Source organism: Ovis aries, chromosome 14 (genome assembly GCF_016772045.2).
Source record: "Ovis aries strain OAR_USU_Benz2616 breed Rambouillet chromosome 14, ARS-UI_Ramb_v3.0, whole genome shotgun sequence".
NCBI classification, from domain to species: domain Eukaryota; kingdom Metazoa; phylum Chordata; class Mammalia; order Artiodactyla; family Bovidae; genus Ovis; species Ovis aries.
The window spans coordinates 40,446,050-40,468,109 of NC_056067.1; the positions used below are offsets into that span (position 1 = coordinate 40,446,050).

At 49.1% G+C, this 22,060-nt stretch overlaps 1 protein-coding gene across 6 annotated transcripts in view; it reads left to right on the forward strand.

Moving 5' to 3' along the window:
• The window catches only part of ZNF536 (zinc finger protein 536), a 452,773-nt gene that overhangs the window by 186,011 nt on the left and 244,702 nt on the right, over positions 1-22,060 (forward strand). For all 6 annotated transcript variants that reach the window (XM_042231924.2, XM_042231923.2, XM_027978173.3 and 3 more), the window contains one exon: positions 13,651-15,822. In XM_042231924.2, coding sequence (XP_042087858.1) covers positions 13,653-15,822 — 2,170 coding nt within the window. In that variant the 5' untranslated portion in view covers positions 13,651-13,652. The remainder of the gene's footprint in view (positions 1-13,650; positions 15,823-22,060) is intronic.

The window sequence follows — 22,060 nt, forward strand, 5'->3', positions numbered from 1 at the left end:
GTTTTAGAAAAGGCAGAGGAACCAAGATCAAATTGCAAACATCCGCTGGATCATGGAAAAGCAAGAGAGTTCCAGAAAACATCTATTTCTGCTTTATTGACTATGCCAAAGCCTTTGACTGTGTGGATCACAATAAACTGTGGAAAATTCTGAGAGAGATGGGAATACCAAACCACCTGACCTGCCTCTTGAGAAATCTTTATGCAGGTCAGGAAGCAACAGTTAGAACTGGACATGGAACAACAGACTGGTTCCAAATTGGAAAAGGAGTATGTCAAGGCTGTATATTGTCACCCTGCTTATTTAACTTATATGCAGAGTACATCATACGAAATGCTGGGCTGGATGAAGCATACGCTGGAACCAAGATTGCCGGGAGAAATATCAATAACCTGAGATATGCAGATGACACCACCCTTATGGTAGAAAGTGAAGAACTAAAGAGCCCCTTGATGAGAGTGAAAGAGGAGAGTGAAAAAGTTGGCTTAAAGCTCAACATTCAGAAAACGAAGATCATGGCACCTGGTCCCATCACTTCATGGTAAATAGATGGGGAAACAGTGGAAACAGTGGCAGACTTTATATTTTTGGACTCCAAAATCACTGCAGATGGTGACTGCAGCCATGAAATTAAAAGACACTTGCTTCTTGGAAGGAAAGTTATGACCAACCTAGATAGCATATTCAAAAGCAGAGATATTACTTTGCGAACTAAGGTCCATCTAGTCAAAGCTATGGTTTTTCTAGTAGTCATGTATGGATGTGAGAGTTGGACTATAAAGAAAGCTGAGCACCGAAGAATTGATGCTTTTTAACTGTGGTGTTGGAGAAGACTCTTGAGAGTCCCTTGGATTGCAAGGAGATCCAACCAGCCCATCCTAAAGGAAATCAATCCTGAGTGTTCATTGGAAGGACTGATGTTGATGCTGAAACTCCAGTACTTTGGCTACCTGATGCGAAGAGCTGACTCATTTGAAAAGACTCTGATGCTGGGAAAGATTGAAGGCCGGAGGAGAAGGGGATGACAGAGGATGAGATGGCTAGATGGCATCACTGACTTGATGGACATGAGTTTTAGTGAACTCTGGGAGTTGCTGATAGACAGGGAGGCCTGGCATGCTGCAGTCCATGGGATTGCAAAGAGTCAGACATGACTGAGCGACTGAAATGAACTGAGCTGATCCTCCCAATAATCTTATTATTGCCCTGTGTCACAGATGGGTAACTGAGGAAGTACCACATTGGAGCTCGTGGGCCTTCAGGTCTTTTGGAATAAGACACAGTTCACCTTTGGCAGTGGAAGACATGTATCATGTCATAGAGAGTCCCAGGGCCCCAAAGAATTCACTAGCCACAGGGCCGTTGACTGTGGGTGCTTCTGAATGCTGTTTGCTGCTTGTTTAGATCACACCAAGCTCCTGAAGCTGAAAAATGCCTTGTGCCTTCTGAAAGTCTGTCCTTAGGAAGTAACTCTGGTCTTCCTGAGGCGAGGGTGGGGAGACACTGGTGTCATGGTTGTGCCGATCAAGTACAGCCTGTCCAAGGTAGGGGGTGGACCAGCTGCACGCTGATGGCCCTGGACCCATGCAAACTAATGGCATTTTCTCCCTTGTGAAAAGAGAAACGTTCATTTTTAATATCTCCCCTAGAGTTCAGCATCAGTGAAGTTCAATTCCAGCCATTCTGGTGAAGGTTCAGGCTTGGGGCTTAGCTGGGAGATCCCTTCCTTGTCAGGTGGGCTGCAGGCATGAATCAGGACAAAGGAGGAGCGGCAGTAGCTGAGGGTAGTGGCCCACCTGGCTGGCCTCCTTGGTTGATGCTTGGGAAGCTGTGACTCCCAGAGGGGCTGGGGCCCACCAGGCCAAGAACTGTCTGGGCTGAGGTGCAGGTGTGTGGTTTCAGAGAGTGGAGGGGGTGGAGGCTCTGTCCTACCAGGCGGGACGGGCTGTTGTCTGGAGTGTCCAGACCTGCTACATGGGAGATGCCCACTGGGAGAGCAGGTGGGAGCCCCTGCCTGGGGGAGTGAGCTACCTGCACCTCCCCTCCACCCCTGGGCTTGCTGTTCTAGGCCTGGGAAGGTTGCTCTGTGGAGTGCGTGTCACCAAGAGAAGGCATTCTGTTGTGCTCCAGTGGTTCCTTCGCTCTTAACTGGGGGGTGACAGGTGCCTGGGGTCTGGGAGGGAAGTGTCAACAGAGGTTCAGAGTAGGGATGAGGGGAGTGGCGGTGTCCTCCTGACAAGAGACGTGCTCCGAGGGAGATGTGATCATTGCCCTCCGAAGCCTCTGGGTCTCCTGACCCTTTTGTGAGTGAACAGTACTCAGATGTTATCAGTCTCTGTAGCTGATGATTTGGGTCCCTGTGCCCTCTTGCTTGGGAGCAGTCTGAGCGTTTTCTCTGCAAAGCCTGGCACAGTACCCGGCTCATGGTGGGTCATCAGGAAATGCTCAGTGAATGAATGAATGGGTGGATGTTTGCAGGAGCAGGTAGACTGAGGGAGGCAGAGCAGCCAGAAGCAATGTGGGTTTATAAAGAGCAGGTTGAGGGGTTTGGAGTCTATTCAGCTGGAATCTGTAGGTATATATTATGTGCGAAGCCTTCTGTTTGGGTCAGATATTGGTCCCTGGAGGTCTTAGACAGGATGGCAGGGGTGAGACAGGGACCCAGATAATGCACCATGAGACAGAGTGGGATCAGCTCTTCACAGAAGGTGTGAAGGCTGGGGTTGGAGGTGGCTGCGTGGATGGCAACATTTGACATAAGGCTCCATCCATGGAACACACTTCTTACCTGGCTTGTGCCCTGAGGAGCGGAGAGCATGGCTTGCCCCGGTGTCCCAGGAGTGGCCTGTGGTCTGTCTTTCTCCCCTGGGTCTCCTTCTCTCCTCCATGAGAAATGCTGTGCGCCAGGCCTGCAGCATTTGTTGCTCGGTCTGTTCACTCATTCATTCATTCCCTAATTCAATCATTTTTACTTTTGGCAAATATTTATCTAGTGCATCCTCTGTTCCTGGCTCTGTGCCAGTGCTGGAGGTGCCCCAGTGAAGGTGATGGTCATGGTCCTTGTCCTCAGGGGGCTTCTGGTCAAGTGCACAAACAGAGCCAACCCAGTGTGAAAACCACTGGAAGGGGAAAAGAGTCAGACAGGAGGAGCCCTGGAGACAGACACGAGGGTTCCACCCTGGGGCCGGGGCGTTGAGGACGGCCTCCTGGGTGAGGTGGCATTTAATTTACCCACGGAAGGACAGGGCACAGGGAACAAGTGGACAGGGCAGGGAGAGTGTGCCAGACAGAGGGATTGAGAGGCACATGAGGGCAGGAAGGCCCCTCATCTGCTCGCTCAGAAAAGGCAGTTCTCTCTCCCAATTCTGACAGGTTTGAGCAAGAGTTGGCAGAGGGTGCTCCCTCCCAGGAGCCACTAGCGGTCAAGAATCTGGCTGCCAATGCAGGAGGCATAAGAGACACAGGTTCGGTCCCTGGGTCGGGAAGAGCCCTTGGAGGAAAGCATGGCACCCCACTCCAGTACTCTAGCCTGGAGAATCCTGGCGAGCTACACCCCATGGGGTCACACAGGGTTGGACACAACGAGTGACTTAGTATGCACATACACGTTCTGTCCTCAAGCACATGGGAACTGCTGGAAATTCATCCTCTTTCCCGGAGTCTGCCTGCCTGTGGCAGTGTCACCCATTGCTGGGATAAGAGCCTGGCCCAGCCTTCCCTCCTCTCCCAGGAGTCTGGCTTGGCAGAAGCAGGCCAGGCAGCCTGGTGACCTGTACAGGAGCTGGAGATGTTGAACTGGGGATCCTAAGGGCCACAAAGGAGTGAGGTCCTGGCTTGGCCTTGGGCCCCGACTACTGGTCTGAGCCCAGTAGTCACAGGCAGCAGAGGCCCCACTGGTGCGCCTGGATTTTTTGCTCAGTAAGGATTGTGTGTACTTAGGAGATGATGTGTATCTGAGCTTATGTCTTCGACAGGTGCCCCTGTGAACGAATCTCCCTGGGCTGGCTTCTATGAATATTTCACAGTCAGGCCCTCTTTGATCACTCTTGCATATGTGCATTCTACATTATATTTAGTTTTGCACTGAATCAAATCTGAGGCTTCTGTGAAATGGAAATAAACTGTTCAACATGATATCATAGTCCAGAAGGGCTCAGACTTAAACGACTTTAATCAGGGGTGAAAGGGTGAGTGAGGTGTAGCTGAGCACCCTGCCCTCTGTAGAGCATCCTGTGGGTCCCAGTTCCCCAATTGTTCTAGGGCAGCAGCTCTGTGCGGAGGCTGAGCAGGGAGCCAAGGTAGGTTAGTAGGGGATTAAATATCTAACTTCCTCTCGTGATGAAGTCTGTTTAAAAAGGAAACGAGAAAGCCAGTGAGAGAGAAATAATCAATACACTTCATGACAACTGCTGGTATCTTTCTCAGTTTTGTGATATTTCAAAGTTAGGGCAGTCACTAAAAGCTTATATATATAGTTTTAGTTGCTTTCCCTGATGGGGTGGACACAGTTCAGATAAATCAATTATAGCAAATTAGGGGATCATTTCCTTCCCAAATCATCCCATCTGAGAGGAATGGAAACACCACTTGATGGCTGAGATCCTAGGGGGAGAGGCCTGGGCTGTGGCTCACAACATGCTGCCCATTTTTGTGATACTCTAGGCCATCTTTCTTTCCTGCACTGTGAGCATCAGAAGCTAGAGGACAGATCTGAGTAGGACTGGATCCTCCAGGAGCTACAGGCAGGGCTGATAAGACGCTTACTCTCAGAAAGGCCCACAGCAGAGGAAGTGTGACCTCTGATAACCGTGTAGTATGGCACCATCAATGTCTTAACCGTTCCAGAGAAATTGCATGGGAGCTATGGGGATTGAGTGATCGCCTCCAGCCTGGGGCAAATCCAGGAAGGCTTCTTGGAGGAGGCAACATCAGGAAGGTGCATGGAAGGTAGATTTGGGCTGCCACCCTTGGAGAGACTTGGGTGGGCTGCCAAGATTTTTGGAGTAGTCCTACTTCCATTTGTTTTGCTGTTACAAAGAGGAAGAGGGGAGACCAGTGTCTTCTTCCAAACTCGAAGTATCCTTTTCTGTCTCATGCAGGGGTAACCCTCACCATGGTGAGAACTTCAGCCCTTACATGTTTGGTTTGTGGTCCAGGAGTTTATTTTCACCTTCTATTTTTCTCAAAAATAGAAGATTTTGAAGAATATGTATCTCCTCTGATCCACATTTGGTAGAAAACTGCTCGTGTGTCCCAGCGGTGCTGTGAGGCATGTGTGTTATTTGATGACTCCAGAGGGGGCTTCTTGAGCCCCTGTTTTGCCCCAGATATAAACCCCATGTTCCATAGATTGACACTGAAGTCTGCGCTTGGCCACGCCCTCCCTGTCTTTCCCAGGAACATTCTATGCTGAGGCCCCATGTTATACACACTGACCCCTCTGTCCAACACACCCTTCTTCCTCTTCTCTGCTTATTCCAGGCTCTTTCCAGGTGTTCTCCTCACCGATCTTTCGTCCCTTCTCCCCGTTGCATCCCCTTTCCACCTCTCCCAGCCTCACAGCATGTTGATGAGTCCTCGTTCCAGCACTGGACCCTGCTCTGGGGTTTCTGTTCATTTGTTTCCCTTCCATGAGTTAGCTTCAAAGGCAAGACCTGGTCTTGCTTGTGCATCTCTGTGTAGGCATTAAGTGTTATTGAGTGATGTGAGGTCCACTTTACAGATGCACCTAGAAAGTTGGCAATGAGTGAGTCTTTATTAACCACTTTTATGTGCCTTGCTTGTGCCTTGGTTATTATGTCCTTCAGCTCTCAGCATTTACTCTACTCCCAGGTGAAGGTCCTCTCTGGATCTCGAAGGCTGCTGTGGTCAGCTCCTGAGAAAGGTTACACAGGGCACAGTCCTCTGTCATTTAAATGCTACTTTCTCTCTCCTGCAAATCCATTTGCCTTCTCAAAATCCTGTGACGCGGGTAGGACAGTTAATACCAGTCCATTTTACAGACAAAGAAACTGAGGCTCAGGCAGGTGCCCAAGGTCAAACAGATGTCAGTGGAAGAACTGACAACTAGATGCATGTTAGTGGCCTTTCCAGTGCCTTCTCTCTCCTTACTCCAGTCTAGTTGGGAGAATAACCCACCCAACAGGTGGAACAGGTGGACTAATGTATCTACTCTTAGGGATCTTAAGAAAACAAGATAATATAAATAAGTGGTTGTGTGACCCTCCCCCAGCCAGTGATTGACAGACGTGGCATTTCTAGCCCCAAAGTGCCCTCTTGCACCCACCCCACCATGCCACCCCCCAGTGGTGCTTTCTTTGGAACATACTGCCTGTTTCCACTCTGGGCACACGTGGCTGTGACGGCTCTGGTTCCTTGGCTTCCTTTGAGATTTCCCGTGAGCTGAGGCTTCCTTTGTTTCCACATGTTTCACAAAGGAAGGTGCTGGCATCTGTCAGCATCCAGCCTAGCAAGACTGAACATGGTGCGGACATCAAGGGAGCAGCCTTCCCTCCAGCATGTCCTGCTTGGGCTCGGGAGTCAGGCTTCCCAGCTGTGTGACATTCTGAGGCTTACATATTCTGAGCCTCAGTTTCCTCATTTTTCGTATTGGGCCAGTATGGAGCCTACCATCCTAGGTTCTGTGAAGCTAAATGAGATAAAGGTTGGGGAGGAACTGGCACAGTGCTGGTGCTGATGCCCGATGCTGCCGTGGAGGGGAGGACGATGATGAGCATGAGAAGATGATAAGGGTTCGGATTCTGTGGCTGATGTAAACGGTGATGATGAGTGCTGGCTGCCGTGATGATGGTGATGATGACAATTATTGCTATTTCTTTTGCGAGCTCTCGCTGCCTGACAAATCCACAGTCTTAATGACTACCCTACACGAGGTTAATTCCATCCCCTGTTTGCCTGGCTTTGTGTGGGGTGGGCAGATAGTGAGCCAGGAACTACTGACGGAAGTCTGCTCGACTGGAGAAGAGGACCAGGAGAGCTCTGAGTGGGTGTTTTCCTTTCCCATCTGAGGTGTTCATTCTCTGTCTTCAGTTCTGGGCTAGTTTCAACCTGTCCAAAAGCCAACATGCTGGAGAGACCTCTTGGCCTTTGAGAATTTTGAAATCATCCAAAGTCTTCAAAGAGAGGTTACTTTTTTCTTCTTCTAAGTCCTCCAACTCTTGCCCCACCAATACTGAAACTGCCTGGGCTTCTGTGGGACCGCTCGGTTCAACTGAGTCCTGCTCCCCTTTACAGACAGAGACCACCCTGAGACTTTGGCCAGCATTCCACCCAGAAGGGGAGGTTGGGGAGTTTGACCATGCTCTCCAACTCGACTCTTCTGGCTACACAGTTGCCATACTCTGCAGCCCTAGTTGAATATCATATTTTCATTAATAAATCCAGCAAGGATTTAACTGTTTCTGGCCCTGTCTCATAGCGTTGCCTACACATCAGTCAAAACAGAACAGGTCACCCGTGCTGCCCTCCTGTTTATCTATTAATCGTCTGGCAAATAAACCACTCAGTACCCTGCCCACCTCAGTAATGTTTGTGATGTAATTTGTTTGGATGCCCAAATGTCACCAGTGTTGATTGTAAGAGATGAAAAAATGTACTTGCTCAGCATCGCAAGCTCTAGGCCAAAATGTAAGCATGAAATCTCTGGTTTATTTTTGTAATAATGTTTACAGCTGTTTAATGACCCTGAAAAGGTTCAGTAGTCTGGTGTTCTGTATTTCAGAACAGGAGTGTATTATGCTTATAACAACCTTGGTTAAACCATTTGAGCTACAACAATTGGAAAAATGGTATTTAATAAGAAGCCATTGTATTCTAGGTGAAGTTGTCTTAATTACTGCTTATCTCAAGTGTTAAGGAAACAAGGTGCATGTGGGGAAGGGCCAAGGGTCATTTGCACCCCCCCAGGAAACAGGTCCACCTACTGCCAGAACTGCCTACTGTGACATGATTTGGGGGTAAAACCCACAGTGGTGTTTGCAACCCTTGTTGTGAACCCACGCCCCCCACTCCTTGCCCAGCCACTGGGGGTGTTGATCTCCTGCAAGGTTTCTGGGGGCAGTGCCTTCACCTCATTGATAAAAAAGGGAATATTTAGCTGTGCTTGGCTAGACAACAATATTTGATTTTTAAAAATCCAGTTGAAATGGTTATTTTGAAAGTCATTTTATTTCCCAGCTATTCTTTTTCATGGTATAAGGATAAAACTCCTTCATGCAACTTACTGGCAAGATCTATATTTTTTGGGCTATTCATAAGATTACTTTTTTTTTTTTTTCCTGTGCTAGCAAAATGAAACTGTGTTTTTGTGTAAAATTTATTTAGACTCCTAGCAGCTGGCATTTCTGGTGTCCTGATAGTTTCAAATTTCATTCTGAGTGAAAGATACAATTAGGTTTTCTATTGGAAGAGTTAAGTGAAAACTTTTGTCATTGATATCACAGGAAATAGTCTTGAAGGCAGAAATGCAAAATCAAAATAACTATTAGCACCATCAAAGGCAGCTGAATGGCTCACGGTACCTGCAATGATGGGGGTGAGGAGACAGAATGCATTTTGATAATCTGTGCATCCAGTGGTGGGTTTCATATGCTGAGAATACCCTCATCATGAAATTACAGAGCAAGTAGAAACCCTCTAGCCTTCAGAAGCTTTCAGCTGGGACCCCTGCCTGTGTTCAGAGGTGGGTCTGGCATTTCCAGGTGAGGAATGCCATGGTGGGCAGGACTCAGGCCCGGGCCTGGGTCTTCCTTAATATGGACAGTAGGGTTGAGTGCCCCCATGCCCCACCATGACCCTGGGCTCAGGATAGATCGGGACTAGGGTGGGATGTGCAGTGTCTCCATGCTGGAGGGCTGACACATGAATCGACAGTTCACCGTGTCCCCTTCCCAGCCTCATCTGGCTGCCTGTCCACAGTTCAGTAAATTCCGTACCGTTTGGTTCCTTCCATGAGTCAGCCAGGGTTTACTGATCTTCCTGCTACACTTTGGGCTGGAGCCACGAGCTGATGGCTGGGCGAGCTGTCCCCCATGTTTAGCAGTTTACTGCTTTTTGGTTTTGCTAAGGGTTTTCCTACCGAGGTGAGAGGGTTAGATGGGTTATTGTATAGGTTCCTCAGACGGTCCCAGCTGCCCCGTTGCCTTCAGCCCAGGGTCATGGCCTACCCTGCACTGGCTCCTGGCTTCTTAGTGTGGGTCCAGAGCCCTGGCACAGGTGTGCCAGGGTGCTCCAGAGCCAGCGCTGGCGAGTGAAGGATGGGTTGGTACTTGGGATAAAGTGCTCCCGGGTTATTAGGGACCATGTGGGGCAGTGTTGCCTGTGGATGTGTGTGTCTGCCCCCTTTGTCAGGACAGGAGAGTGTCTGCCAGGGACACTGACATACGTTCTACGAGGAAGCACTGTGGTCCCAAAGGGAAGGCGTTTTCCCTGTGCTTGCTCCTTGAGGATGGGAAAAGGAGAAATGCCACCTTCTCCCAGAACCATGAGCCCCTGGAGGCAGCCCCACCTCCCAGCCCCTGAGCTCTTAGGACTGCGTTAGATCCGACCTTTTATCAGTAGGAAAAGTGATCCCTTTATTTCCCAGGGATTTCTTGTATTTCTTGCTAGAGGAAATTCACTTAGGGGCTTGCTGCCCCTCCCCCAACACAGTCATATTCCTATACACACACACACACACACACACACACACACACACACACACACACACACACACACCTATATACCTCGATTGCAATGGTTTCTCCTTTCTCTCAACTTTGAATTCAGTCTCTCTGGGGCCTTTTCATTGCTTCCCCCTTACTGATGGCTTTGCCTGCACTGGCCCCTTTGACCTAGAAGCCCTTGAGGGCAGTTACATAAAGGCCCCAGGCAAGCATTTACTGAATGAGTGAGATAAGGGGTAAAGGAATTCTGGATGGGTGAAGTGTCAAGGCTGGAGAAATTGGGGCTGACCCAGGTTTTGTGAGTCTCAGGCTGGGCCTGGGGCCAGCTTGTCCTGCCTCGGCTGCTTTGGCCCAGGAACAGCACACCAATTACCCCTTGCTCTTTCCAAGAACTCACACTCCCCTTTCTTGCTCTGAGTCTATCAGCTGGCATTGGTTGTGACTGACCCATGGCTGCGCCTGCACCTGCTCGTGGAATCACAGGGTGTCAGGTCTCACAGAGCATTCTGAAATGATGTCTGACCCTGCCACACTGTGGGGCTCAGCACAGTCTTTGCTAGGGCTCATTAGAGGGGCTGAGGGCCGTAATCCTCAGAGCATCTCCTCCAGCTCTGCTGAAATTCTGGGTTCTCCCATGGACCCCAGGATGGCTGATCAAGTTCTGAAGGACCTAATTGCTCTCTGTCTCCTAGTGCCAGCAGCTGGGGTCAGAGGTGATCCAAGCCCAGATGGCCACTGTGAATACTTACAGTGGAAATGCTGGTGGAGGGGCATGGTTCTCCCTTGGCTACTTCTAGACCACCAGATTCTGGGTGGAAACCCAGGACCTTTCTGACTCTGACAGATTCAGATTGCTGGATGTTCAAGGACTTGTGCAAAAGCTGAATTTGATTTCCATGAAGTTGGAGTGAAAGTGTTTCTACTACAGGCTAGCCTTCGTTTATGGGCTATGTTTATAGGGTCTGTTCAATCATCATCCATTCAGTTATAACGATCTGAACTTATAATAATACAGCTCTGCTCTAGGCCCTGAGGCTTTATTTGTGATCAAGGAAGACATGATCCTGCCTGCACATATGCAACAGGGTCAATAAGAAAACTGCACCCCCTCCTGTGATAAGTGCCCTGAAGAAGAAAGTAAGATAATGGGGTAGGAAGAGGCTTTGGGGCTTAAGTTTTCTGTGTTGAGGTGGACATGGAGGGCCTTTGTGAGAAGGGGATATGTAGCTGAGACCTGCATGAGGGGATGGAGCCGCTGGTGCCTCAGCATATTCTGGAATATTCTGTGGTCAACAATGGCTCCTTAAGACTGGTTGCTTAAAGGGTGTTTAAAAAAAGCTTTGTTGACTGTGGGGGGAAAAGAAATTGAGCATAATAAAAGAATTCCATATTCAAAGCTAACTTGAAAATGCCTCAGGTTCATTATTTGGCAAGTTGAGCTGTTACGTGTACAGCATGACTGGAGGTGGGGGATGTGGTCCTCAGCTTGATGCTGCTCATCCAACCTGATGTGCAGTCTTGCTGTATTGCACATTCAGCCTCCTCTCCCTCCTGCTTAACTGGCGTCAGCTCAGCAGCAGTAACCTGAAAATAGCCCGTCTTCCTGGATTCATGTCTTCTGAGCAGGCCAACTGGGCAGCTTTTGGCAGTGGGCCATCCGTGTTGGCTTTGGACTTTCCAAACTTCCCCAGAGCTGTTGGGTGGAATTTTGAGCACTCCCAAGTGGCTTTGGGGTTATGATCCGTGTTTGCTCAGGAGAGGAGCCAGAGCAGCTGGATGGGGCTTGAAGGTGGTAAAATGGCTCTAGACAGGGCCCTTCTCGGTCCCAGGCCCGCTCCAGCAACTTCTCACACTGGGCCTGCTCCTCCTTGCTGGTCAGCAGGTGCCATGAGTGCTGGGGCTGGCCAGTCTTATCCACTAGTGCATCTTCAGTGCCAAGGACAGGGCCTGGCACATGGTGGAAACTCAGCAAGTCTACTGAATGAATGCAAGAATCTCCATGAGAAATTACTCCTTTCTGACCAGGCTCCAAAATGAGCTTTTTTCTTTCTTCCTTCCTTCCTTTCTGCTTTTTATTTTGTTTTTTTGAGTACAGACTGCCACCAGAGACAAACTGAAAGCATTCTTTTACTCCAAGTGACCACGTGCTTGTCTGTATGTGAGTGTGTGTAGTTGTTCATGGATAGTTAACCCTGCACCATGGTTGCAGTTTCTCTCCCTCCTGGAAATAAACATCATGTCTTTTTCTTCTCCTCTCTTGCAAGACAGACTCACAGCCTCTGTCCTCTTGCCAAGGAAGTCAGGTCTCCTGTTGGAGAACCTCCATCCACACACAGTCTGCCTGGCTGGAAGCCCAGTAGGCAGCCGACCCCACCAGGGCTGAATGTGCTTCCTCCGCAGTTGAGCTCTGTCCCCACACGTTCCCCTGGGGAACTGCTTGGCCCAGGAATCAATCCTGGCTGGGGTTAAGCCGTACTCCTGGACCACCTGGCTGGCTAACACATCTAAACATTGGGATACAAAGGGGATGGATGTGCAATAACTGTTTCAGTGGCAGGAAACAAATTTGGACTCCTTCAAGTGGAAGACAGATCTGGAAATAGAAGGACCCCAGGCATGGATTCATTGCCTTTCAAAGTTGAGCTCCCCACATGCTCTGATATAGAGGGGACTATTCCTTCTGCTCCATCCCAGAACGATCTGGCTTTAGCAATTCTGCATGGGCTGGAGAGGGGCAGAGAGGACTATTAAAGACAATTATGCAGACCTGCTTTGAGTGTTAGTGTTTAACAAACAGCTTTGAGTTCTAATTTTCTGCAAAACACATACTGCAGGTACAATTTGTACTCATTACTGTATATTGGGAAAGTTATTAAAAACACTCAAACTTGGTTGAGACTTCCTATGGCATCGTCCCTGGATTTTAATTGGTTTTTATCCAGTTCTATAAAAGATCTCTTTAAGCCCAATCAAAGTCTCTGCTGCAGATATCATGCCAGGTGAAGAACAGGGTAAGCCCACTCTGCGGTGTAAGTCTTTACCCCCTACCCAAATTTGAGCAGTCTCAACAATCCACTAAGATTCCATCATGAGATAATGTATACTTCTTTTGATGGGCACGGTTACCAAATAACAAAATAACAGTGTTTCGTAACAGAAGGGTTAAATCTTAATCTCTAAGGTTTGCAAAGCCGCTACTCGCAGTCTCCTTAAAATTTAATATACCTCGTTAATGCTTCCTTGCAAACACTGAAGGATTTTTATGATTATAATCATGTGTTACAGCACCTAGTACTGTTTCTAAGCAGCATACTAATCAGCTTAATGAGATATTACTGCACTTTTTGTTGACTAAAGCAAAATCCCTTTTATTGTTCTAAAGCCTGTCCTTTACTTTATTTTTTCCCAAAACATTATCTTGTTTTATTATGTACCAGTAAATATCGTGCCATTGGGTTGGATTTTTTTTTTGCCAAATCATAAAATAATCTCTTTCATCTCCGACTGGCGAACGTATTGAATATAGTAACCAGAAACAAAAGTTCCAAGTGAGTCAGTTTGGTGTTTTAGTTAAAGCCATTCTGCTCTTTGACAAACTCTGAACTGAACCAACAGGTGCAGGTGCTAAAGGGGGGAGAGGAGGAAACGTTTAACACGTAGACCCCTGATTTGTTATTAGGTGTTGAAAGTGGTAAAACATTAATAATTTAAACGTGAATGAATAATTGCAGTCTGTAAATAGAAAATACAAGGAAGACGATCTATCGCCAAAACAAATTGGAGGAGCAATGCCATATTGCATAATTGGCATTTAATAATTCATTTTTTTATTATTGTTTTTGACTATAATTCCTTAGCATTATTATGTGTAGGTAAGGCATGCAATGCAAATTCCCCACCAGCTGATGCTGTTGATTCACTGTGCCACGGTACCTGGCACAGATCTGAACTCTTTCTTTATTTTCAGGGATGGAAGAAGCCAGTCTGTGCCTTGGAGTGTCCTCGGCGGCGCCGGAAGCAGAGCCCCATCTGAGCGGCCCCGTCCTGAACGGCCAGTATGCCATGAGTCAGAAGTTGCACCAGATCACCTCCCAGCTCAGCCATGCTTTCCCCGAGCTACATCCGCGGCCCAACCCCGAGGAGAAGACCCCCGCGCCTCTCGACGAGAAGGCCCACGTGCCCATGAGTGGCCAGCCCATGGGCAGTCAGATGGCGCTCCTGGCCAACCAGCTGGGCCGGGACGTGGACACCAGCCTCAACGGGCGGGTGGATCTGCAACAGTTCCTCAACGGTCAGAACCTGGGCATCATGTCGCAGATGAGCGACATCGAGGACGACGCCCGCAAAAACCGGAAGTACCCGTGCCCTCTGTGCGGCAAGCGCTTCCGCTTCAACAGCATCCTCTCTCTGCACATGCGCACTCACACCGGCGAGAAGCCCTTCAAGTGCCCGTACTGCGACCACCGGGCGGCGCAGAAAGGGAACCTCAAGATCCACCTGCGGACCCACAAGCTGGGCAATCTTGGGAAGGGGCGCGGGCGGGTGCGCGAGGAAAACCGCCTGCTGCACGAGCTGGAGGAGAGGGCCATCTTGCGGGACAAGCAGATGAAGAGCAGCCTGCTTCAGCCCCGTCCCGACCTGAAGCCCCTGGCGCACGCCCAGCAGGCCCCGCTGGCCGCCTGCAACCTGGCCCTGCCCACCAACCACAGCGTGCCCGACGTGGCCAACACAGTGCCCTCGCCCAAGCCGGCCAGCGTGCAGGAGGATGCGGTGGCCCCCGCCGCTGGCTTCCGCTGCACCTTCTGCAAGGGCAAGTTCAAGAAGCGGGAGGAGCTAGACCGCCACATCCGCATCTTGCACAAGCCCTACAAGTGCACGCTGTGTGACTTCGCTGCCTCGCAGGAGGAGGAGCTCATAAGCCACGTGGAGAAGGCCCACATCACGGCCGAGTCGGCCCAGGGCCAGGGCCCCAACGGCGGCGGGGAGCAGTCTGCCAACGAGTTCCGCTGCGAGGTGTGTGGGCAGGTGTTCAGCCAGGCGTGGTTCCTGAAGGGCCACATGCGGAAGCACAAAGACTCCTTCGAGCACTGCTGCCAGATTTGCGGCCGGCGCTTCAAAGAGCCCTGGTTCCTAAAGAACCACATGAAGGTCCACCTCAACAAGCTGTCCGTGAAGAACAAGTCCCCCAGCGACCCCGAGGTGCCTGTGCCCATGGGCGGCATGTCCCAAGAGGCCCATGCCAACCTGTACTCCAGGTATCTCTCCTGCCTGCAGAGCGGCTTCATGGCCGCAGACAAAGCCAGCCTGAGCGAGCCCAGCCAGCTCTACGGCAAAGGCGAGCTGCCCCTGAAAGAGAAGGAGGTGGTGGGGAAGCTGCTGACCCCCATCTCCAGCATGGCCCACGGTGTCCCTGAGGGCGACAAGCACTCCCTCCTAGGATGCCTCAACCTGGTGCCGCCGCTGAAATCCAGCTGCATCGAGCGGTTGCAGGCGGCAGCCAAGGCTGCTGAGATGGACCCCGTGAACAGCTACCAGGCTTGGCAGCTCATGGCCAGGGGCATGGCCATGGAACACGGCTTCTTGTCTAAAGAGCACCAGCTACAGCGCAACCACGAAGACACTTTGGCAAACGCCGGAGTTCTGTTTGATAAGGAGAAGCGGGAGTACGTGTTAGTGGGAGCAGATGGCTCCAAGCAGAAAATGCCTGCTGATTTGGTTCACAGCACTAAAGTGGGCAATCAGAGAGACCTGCCAAATAAGCTCGACCCTTTAGAAGGCAGTCGGGATTTTTTGTCACACGGGCTCAACCAGGCTCTCGAGTATAACCTGCAGGGTCCCGGGAGCCTGAAGGAGAAGCCCACCGAGTGCCCGGATTGCGGCCGAGTGTTCCGCACCTACCACCAGGTGGTCGTGCATTCCCGTGTGCACAAGAGGGACCGCAAGGGTGACGAGGATGGGCTGCACGGGGGCCCCGACGAGCGGCGCGGCTCGGGCAGCGACCAGGAGTCCCAGTCGGTGAGCCGCTCCACCACGCCCGGCTCCTCCAACGTCACCGAGGAGAGCGGGGTCGGAGGCGGGCTCTCGCAGACCGGGAGCGCCCAGGAGGACAGCCCGCACCCCTCCTCGCCGTCCTCCTCAGGTAGGTTGTTGGGGGAGATGGGGAACAGTGGCCAGAGCCAGGGTTCTCCCTACCCCGGGGCCTGATTCTGTGCTGGCCTCAGTGGGGAGGGGCCCTTGCTCCCCTTCCAGGTCAGCCCTGAGGTCACTGCGATGTGGTCCTGGTGCTGTGTGGACCTTGCCTGTGGGCCCTGCCTTAAGAGAAGGCTGTCATTTCAACTCTGTGACCTTCCCTTGAGCCCTGGCCACCAGGAAAGTAAGTCAGTCCTTCTCCCGTGTGGTGGAGAGGTGGCAGGTTGGTATGTTTGCCAGCGGGCATAGCCTACCTTGCCCCTAAGATTGCCTGGCCCCATTTCATTCCCTGACCCCCATCTGCCATTGCCTCAGGAACCCAGGAGCTGCCATTTGGCTCCATCCATGGATGTGATTGTGTAAGTTCAGACCTTCATGATCTGTGCCCCCAACTGTATGCCCATAATTGTCTCATTTGGGCCTTGCATTATCTCTTCTTAGACCTAACCTGTCTCCAGTCCCCTTCTGAAAGTACAGCTCGGTTCACCTGTTATGTGTTTATAACCTGAAGAACCACATCATTCTCCTCTGATGGTTTGGAAAAGCACAGAGGTTTGCAACACAGATGCGCGACTTCATGTCTTAAATTGTACTGTGTTACATGGGCGATACAGCTTTGGGGTCTAAAATAGCAAAGCAGAAAATCTGTCATCAAAATGTCTGTGAAATGCTGAAGCTTCCTGGCCCAGTTTGAGGGGGGGAAAAAAAAAGAAAAAAAAAATCCCACTATCCTAAGACAGCTAAATTAAAATCACTACCTAACAGCAGGTAAGCTTGTTGCCTTCATCCATATTTCCAAAGCCCCTTACTAATGGATAGTAAATTGAAAGTTATATCTCTAGCCCTTTATAAAGAAAGCATCTCGCTAATACTGTAATCATTCTGCAGCCTAACAACAGAGGAAATCATGCCATAACAAATACCCTGTTACTAATGGCAACATTGATTTCTGCAATCAGCCATTAAGTCTAGAAAATGAAAGACAGTTTGAGGCACCTCAAGGCACTGCATTGCCCACTGTTAAAGATGTGGCAACACCCTGGTGAGGGTCATTTTTTAAGTTTTTTTCTTTACCCTTTTCCTTTTTTTCCCTTCTCAGTTTCGATAAATATTTCAGTATTGGAGGCAATTCACTGCTACACTTACTAAGTAGATGCCAGCTTAGCTGTGTTGTTCTTGTCATGCATCAGTATTCCCTTCTTCTAGGACAAAATTAGTATTAAAATAAAGTGTGAGTCCGCTGGCTTATTATGAACCAGTAAAGAATTGTTAAGACACATAAATCTGCGCTGCACATTCCAGAGATTCCGATAGCACTTAATGCCGCTGCTTAAACACCCATGAAACACACTGTCTACTCCTGGAGTCCTAGCCTCGTTTGCAATTCACTTCTGCTGAGACACTGGAAGCGTCTGAGGAGGACTGCAGCACCACGGAGGGCTAGGCCACGTTGCCGGGAGTGACCACCACCCAGAACTTGGCAAGGCAAGGGTTCTCCAGTGTCACTGCCTGATGGCGAGCGCTCTGAGGTGGATCTTTGTGCAGGAAGGCAGCAAAGTGCCAGGCATCCCATTGTCAGGACGGATTACTTCCGGCCTCCTGTGAGGAGGTCCCCTCTCCTGGAGAGTGTCATCTCACGGTTTTTGGATTTGGGGACCTTTCTCGGGGCAGAAAGCAGAGCACAAACTGGCTTTCCTAACTTTTTGGAGTGACGTGGAGTTAACACTGACAGATTTTCATCCGTCTCCCAGCCCCACTGAAATGAAAAGGTCTCAGCAAAATATTCCGACACCAAATGTTCGGCTCTATTAATGACGTGTTTACCGTGTTTTTCTCACCTTCTGGCCAAGTGATAGCCTCATGCTATTCCTATCTCTGTTGTTTCCAAATCTCTAAATACTCTGTTGAAAGAAGTCCATTTTGCTTAAAAGAACCAACCGGGCTTGGGACTCAAAGGAGAATTGTACTTGAGTTGTGGTTATCTTCTCACTTTTATTTTCCTCATTGAAGTATCGTACAATTGTGAATACTGATTCTTTCATTTCTGGTTGACTTCTTTGTTTTCTTCATATTCAAATTAGACCCTTTCATAATTTTCTGACTAAGTAGGAAAATTGATGGCATACCAATATGCAGCCTAAATCAGTTGCACGCCTGGGCCATTCAAGTTTTCCTGGGATTAGGACCCTTAACCAAATCGGGTTAGTCTTCCCTCTTCTTTCTAACAACTCTGATTTGTATAAAGTGCGATCAAAATAAGCATTTAAATAAAAATCTTGACACAATAGGTATTTTATTATTACCTGTTAGAGAGAAACCTGCAAGGTGAAGGGGAGAAAAAAATCTTTAAGCCCTTAAGTAAAGAAAGAAGTACTTATTAAGGCTTCTATTAAGAAATAACTGCAAAAACACGGTTTTACAAATTTCTCAGACTGCATAACAATGTCGCAAAACTTAATTTGCATCACTTGATTCTTTTTTTTGTTGAAAACTGGGTCAGTAGGGCCTGAGAAACTATTTTTTCAGATCTTAACCAATGAATTCTTCTTTATAAATCGCTGCTCTTAACATGATAGTAGTTCTGAATTCATCATAAAAAACCTTTTTACAGAGAGCCTCTTAGAACAGATCTCCAGAAGAAGGCTTACAATGAGTGGCAGAGACGTCCTTTGTTATCAGATGTAATTCTTTGCAAAGGAGGATTGGAACGGAGTGGCTGTTTAAAAATGTCTTGCTCAGACCGAGACGAAGACGGGGTCAAGTTTGCAATCAAACAGTTATTGCCGAGATGGGCGACTGTCACTGGCTAGGCTAATGTGGGATGCAGCTGTTTGTTATGTGAGCAAAAGAATGTTTGAATCAGTGAACATGTGAAAATGATTCCAGTGAACCAGAAAATGTGTTTGTTCTTTGGCTCTCCAAACTGCTGAGAACCAAGCTTAAGATCAACTGCGAAAACTAGGACCTTTGACAAATTGAGAGGTCATATTTTCTAACAGAAAATGGACAAAACTAGTCACACAGATCACTTCCCCATCTTTCCCCTTTGTTTTATTTGTAGTTGTTGTTGCTGATTTGTCTTACCACTAATTTCACCCCATAGTAGATGTCATTTCTGCCTCCGTGTACAGTGCAAAGGGAAACTGTTTGGAAAGCAGCGGCTTAAAAATTTTACTCTTTTATGACATTTAGAAAGCGGGGCGGGTGTTTTGATGCTCCCTCATTTCTGGCTCGCGTGCAGACTCTCCGACGACATTAATCTCTGTATCTTTCCCTAAAATCTCATCTAAGGCTGCGCTCCGATTCTAGCCTTAGCCTGAGTCAGAAGACAACCAAAGTTCTGTTTCTTTAGATTTTGCTTTGGAAATCACGCTCAGAATAATTAAAACTTAATGTACTAAGAAACGATACTGTTCATTATATCCAACAGGGCAGTTACCTTCTGCATTCCCCATAATTTTGGAGAGGGGCTAATTGAAGTGTTGATGGTGGGAAAGGGGTAATTGAATGCGTTGACCCTCTGTTCATTAAATAAAGTCGGCTAAGTTACGTGATCAATGGAAAGCCAGGCAGGAAGAGATGCAAAGATAAAAATACTGTTAACCCCTACTACTTCTGGTATGATATTTTGTGATGGACAAGGATTATTTGATCAGCTGGGCTGGAAGCCTTGCGGGCTCTTCTTTTGTTGCCTGAGCCGCATTCCTGAAATGCTGGGTCTCCATCCTGTGCTGGCCCATTGACCACAGCGTCAAAGGCCTTTATCCAGGGCTCCCCTGCATTTACATCGGGTGTATAGTGATATGATAGATTTTCTTTCTTTTCCACCTCTTTTTCTCATGTGGCTCCTCCTCCCTGCCCCCATTCATGATAACCACTGCCTGCTCCACACAAACAAATCTGGGCACTCGAAAGAAGGGAAAAAAAGAAAAAAAAAAATTTAAGTCTGAGGATTAAGATCTTCAAATTTTTTTTTTTTTTGCTTGTGCATTCCAATTGTTCTTAAAATATTTGGCAATGTCAATTAGTAACTGAGCAGAGTTAGCTGATGAACACAATTTTCCAGTAGACTGAGCACCCTATTGTTGCCGAGCGAACAGCAGATTTCTGAGGTCATTATCATTCGCTGGTTGCTTGGCCCAGCTGCTTCCTGCTGCAAAAGCCAAACTTTATACTGGAGCTTGGGGATGGCAGGCAGCAACAGGGGGCTGGGAGAGGAGAGGGGGTCTGGCTGCAGAGCGAAGACAGTCATTATCAGCAGAGGAAACAGAAAGTAAAAGTTTCCAGGCGATTCCAGGAAAACTGCCCTGTATCAGGCTTCTCCCTCCCATTCCTCTCCCAGCACCTTCCACCTCCAGGCAGGGAATTAAAAGGACCAGGGGACGCCCCCTGGGCATTGTGGCCACTAATCTCTTCGCTAAGCGGAACTTTGGAAAACAATAATCCCATTTACAAATTTGCTTAAAAATTGTTAACCCAATCTAAGGCCTGTGAGTGATTTCTTCATTGATAGACTCCTTCATTTTTATTAAAAGCAGAAAAAAGAAAGTTATTCTTTAAAGGATGAAATTAGTAAACTTAGGGATGACAAACAGGGACTGTGGTTTCATTTTCCAGAGGGACCTTTGGAGCAGATACTAGTCTGAAATTCCTTATAAAATCAAATTTAGCGTGGAAGGCTCCCCCTGCCCACTCCAGCTTCTCTCTTTTCCTGCCTCCTCTTTCTCCCTCCCCCACCCTTTAATTTGGGAGCTGGTTCAGTGAGATGAAAAGCTGCACTTTTTTAAAGCTCAGCTGTTAAAACCAAGCGCCATATGCAGCTTTTCCGTCCCGACGTGGAAGAGTGTGCAGGCGGCCGCCGTGTTTGTGGAGATTTACAGAGGCTCGGCTGTGTGTGCCGAAGCCATGGCCAGGCAGATGCTGGTGGGTCCTGCCTCCCGGGAGCTGGCCCAGCCTGGGTAGTAGGCTGGCCAGACTTCTGTCCGACGGGGCAGGGGTCAGGGGTCCAGTGGGCTCCCTCTGCTCTCCTGCCTTTCTGCTGGGACTGGAGGTGGTCCGCCCGCTTGGCATGGTGCTGGAGCTGGGAACAGGAGCCCTCAGATGCTGGTTCACCTTGCCTGTCTCCTGTGAGGGGGCCGGACGCCTGACAGCAGCTCCTTTTTATAAACTTCCGATCACTCTGTGCCCTTTGATTGTCTTGAGCCTGGGAACGCTCAGTGCCACTCTGGGGCCTTGGCTGCCCCTCTCACCCCTTTGCGTGGAGCTGTAAATCCCACCTCCACAGGGCTGCCCGATGGCGCTGTCACTTAGAATTTCAGAAAGAGAGAAATCATACTGGGTCTAAAAGTCTTCAAATAGGAAGTGTGATAGAAAAGATGTGTGACCCAAGATCCCAGAAGCAAAGCCTCTTTCCTCTTCGTTCCCAAGGACTCCCAGATTCCCAGGACACCGTCTTCTGTCCAGGGGGTTGATTCCCTCCGCAGGATCACTGGAGCCCTGCTGTTTTTAGCTGCCTCGCCTCACTCCGTCCACCTTCGGGCCCCCTTCCTGTGCTCTTAGGGATGCTGCGCTCCTGCCCGAGAACTCAGGAAGCCCCGCATGTCCGCGATGGTGTGCTCCTTCTGTATGCATGTTAATACAAGGAACAAACGTTCTTTTAAATCTGAATTTAATGATAATAAGAAAAACACAGATTAGCTAAGGACTGGTTGCTGCTGCTACTGCTGCTAAGTCGCTTCAGTCGTGTCCGACTCTGTGCGACCCCATCGACGGCAGCCCACCAGGCTCCCCAGTCCCTGGGATTCTGCAGGCAAGAACACTGGAGTGGGTTGCCATTTCCTTCTCCAGCGGATGAAAGCGAAGTCGCTCAGTCGTGTCTGACTTTTAGCGACGCCATGGACTGCAGCCCACCAGGCTCCTCCGTCCATGGGATTTTCCAGGCAAAAGGACAGGTTACAATGAGGCAAAGAATTAAGCAGTTAGTGTTCAAAACGGAGCATGAAGCATTAGGTGCGTGATTGCTACTAGCTGGAATGGGGGGTTTGTGCTCAGGTTGGCCACCACCTTGGAATTAGAGATTTGCTTTGCAAATGGCCACAGCGTGGCCTCTGCTTGTTGGTCCAAAGCATGTGTCGCGAGCTGCCTGGAGCCGCCTTTCACCCACCCACTCTCTTGCTATTCCTTCTCAG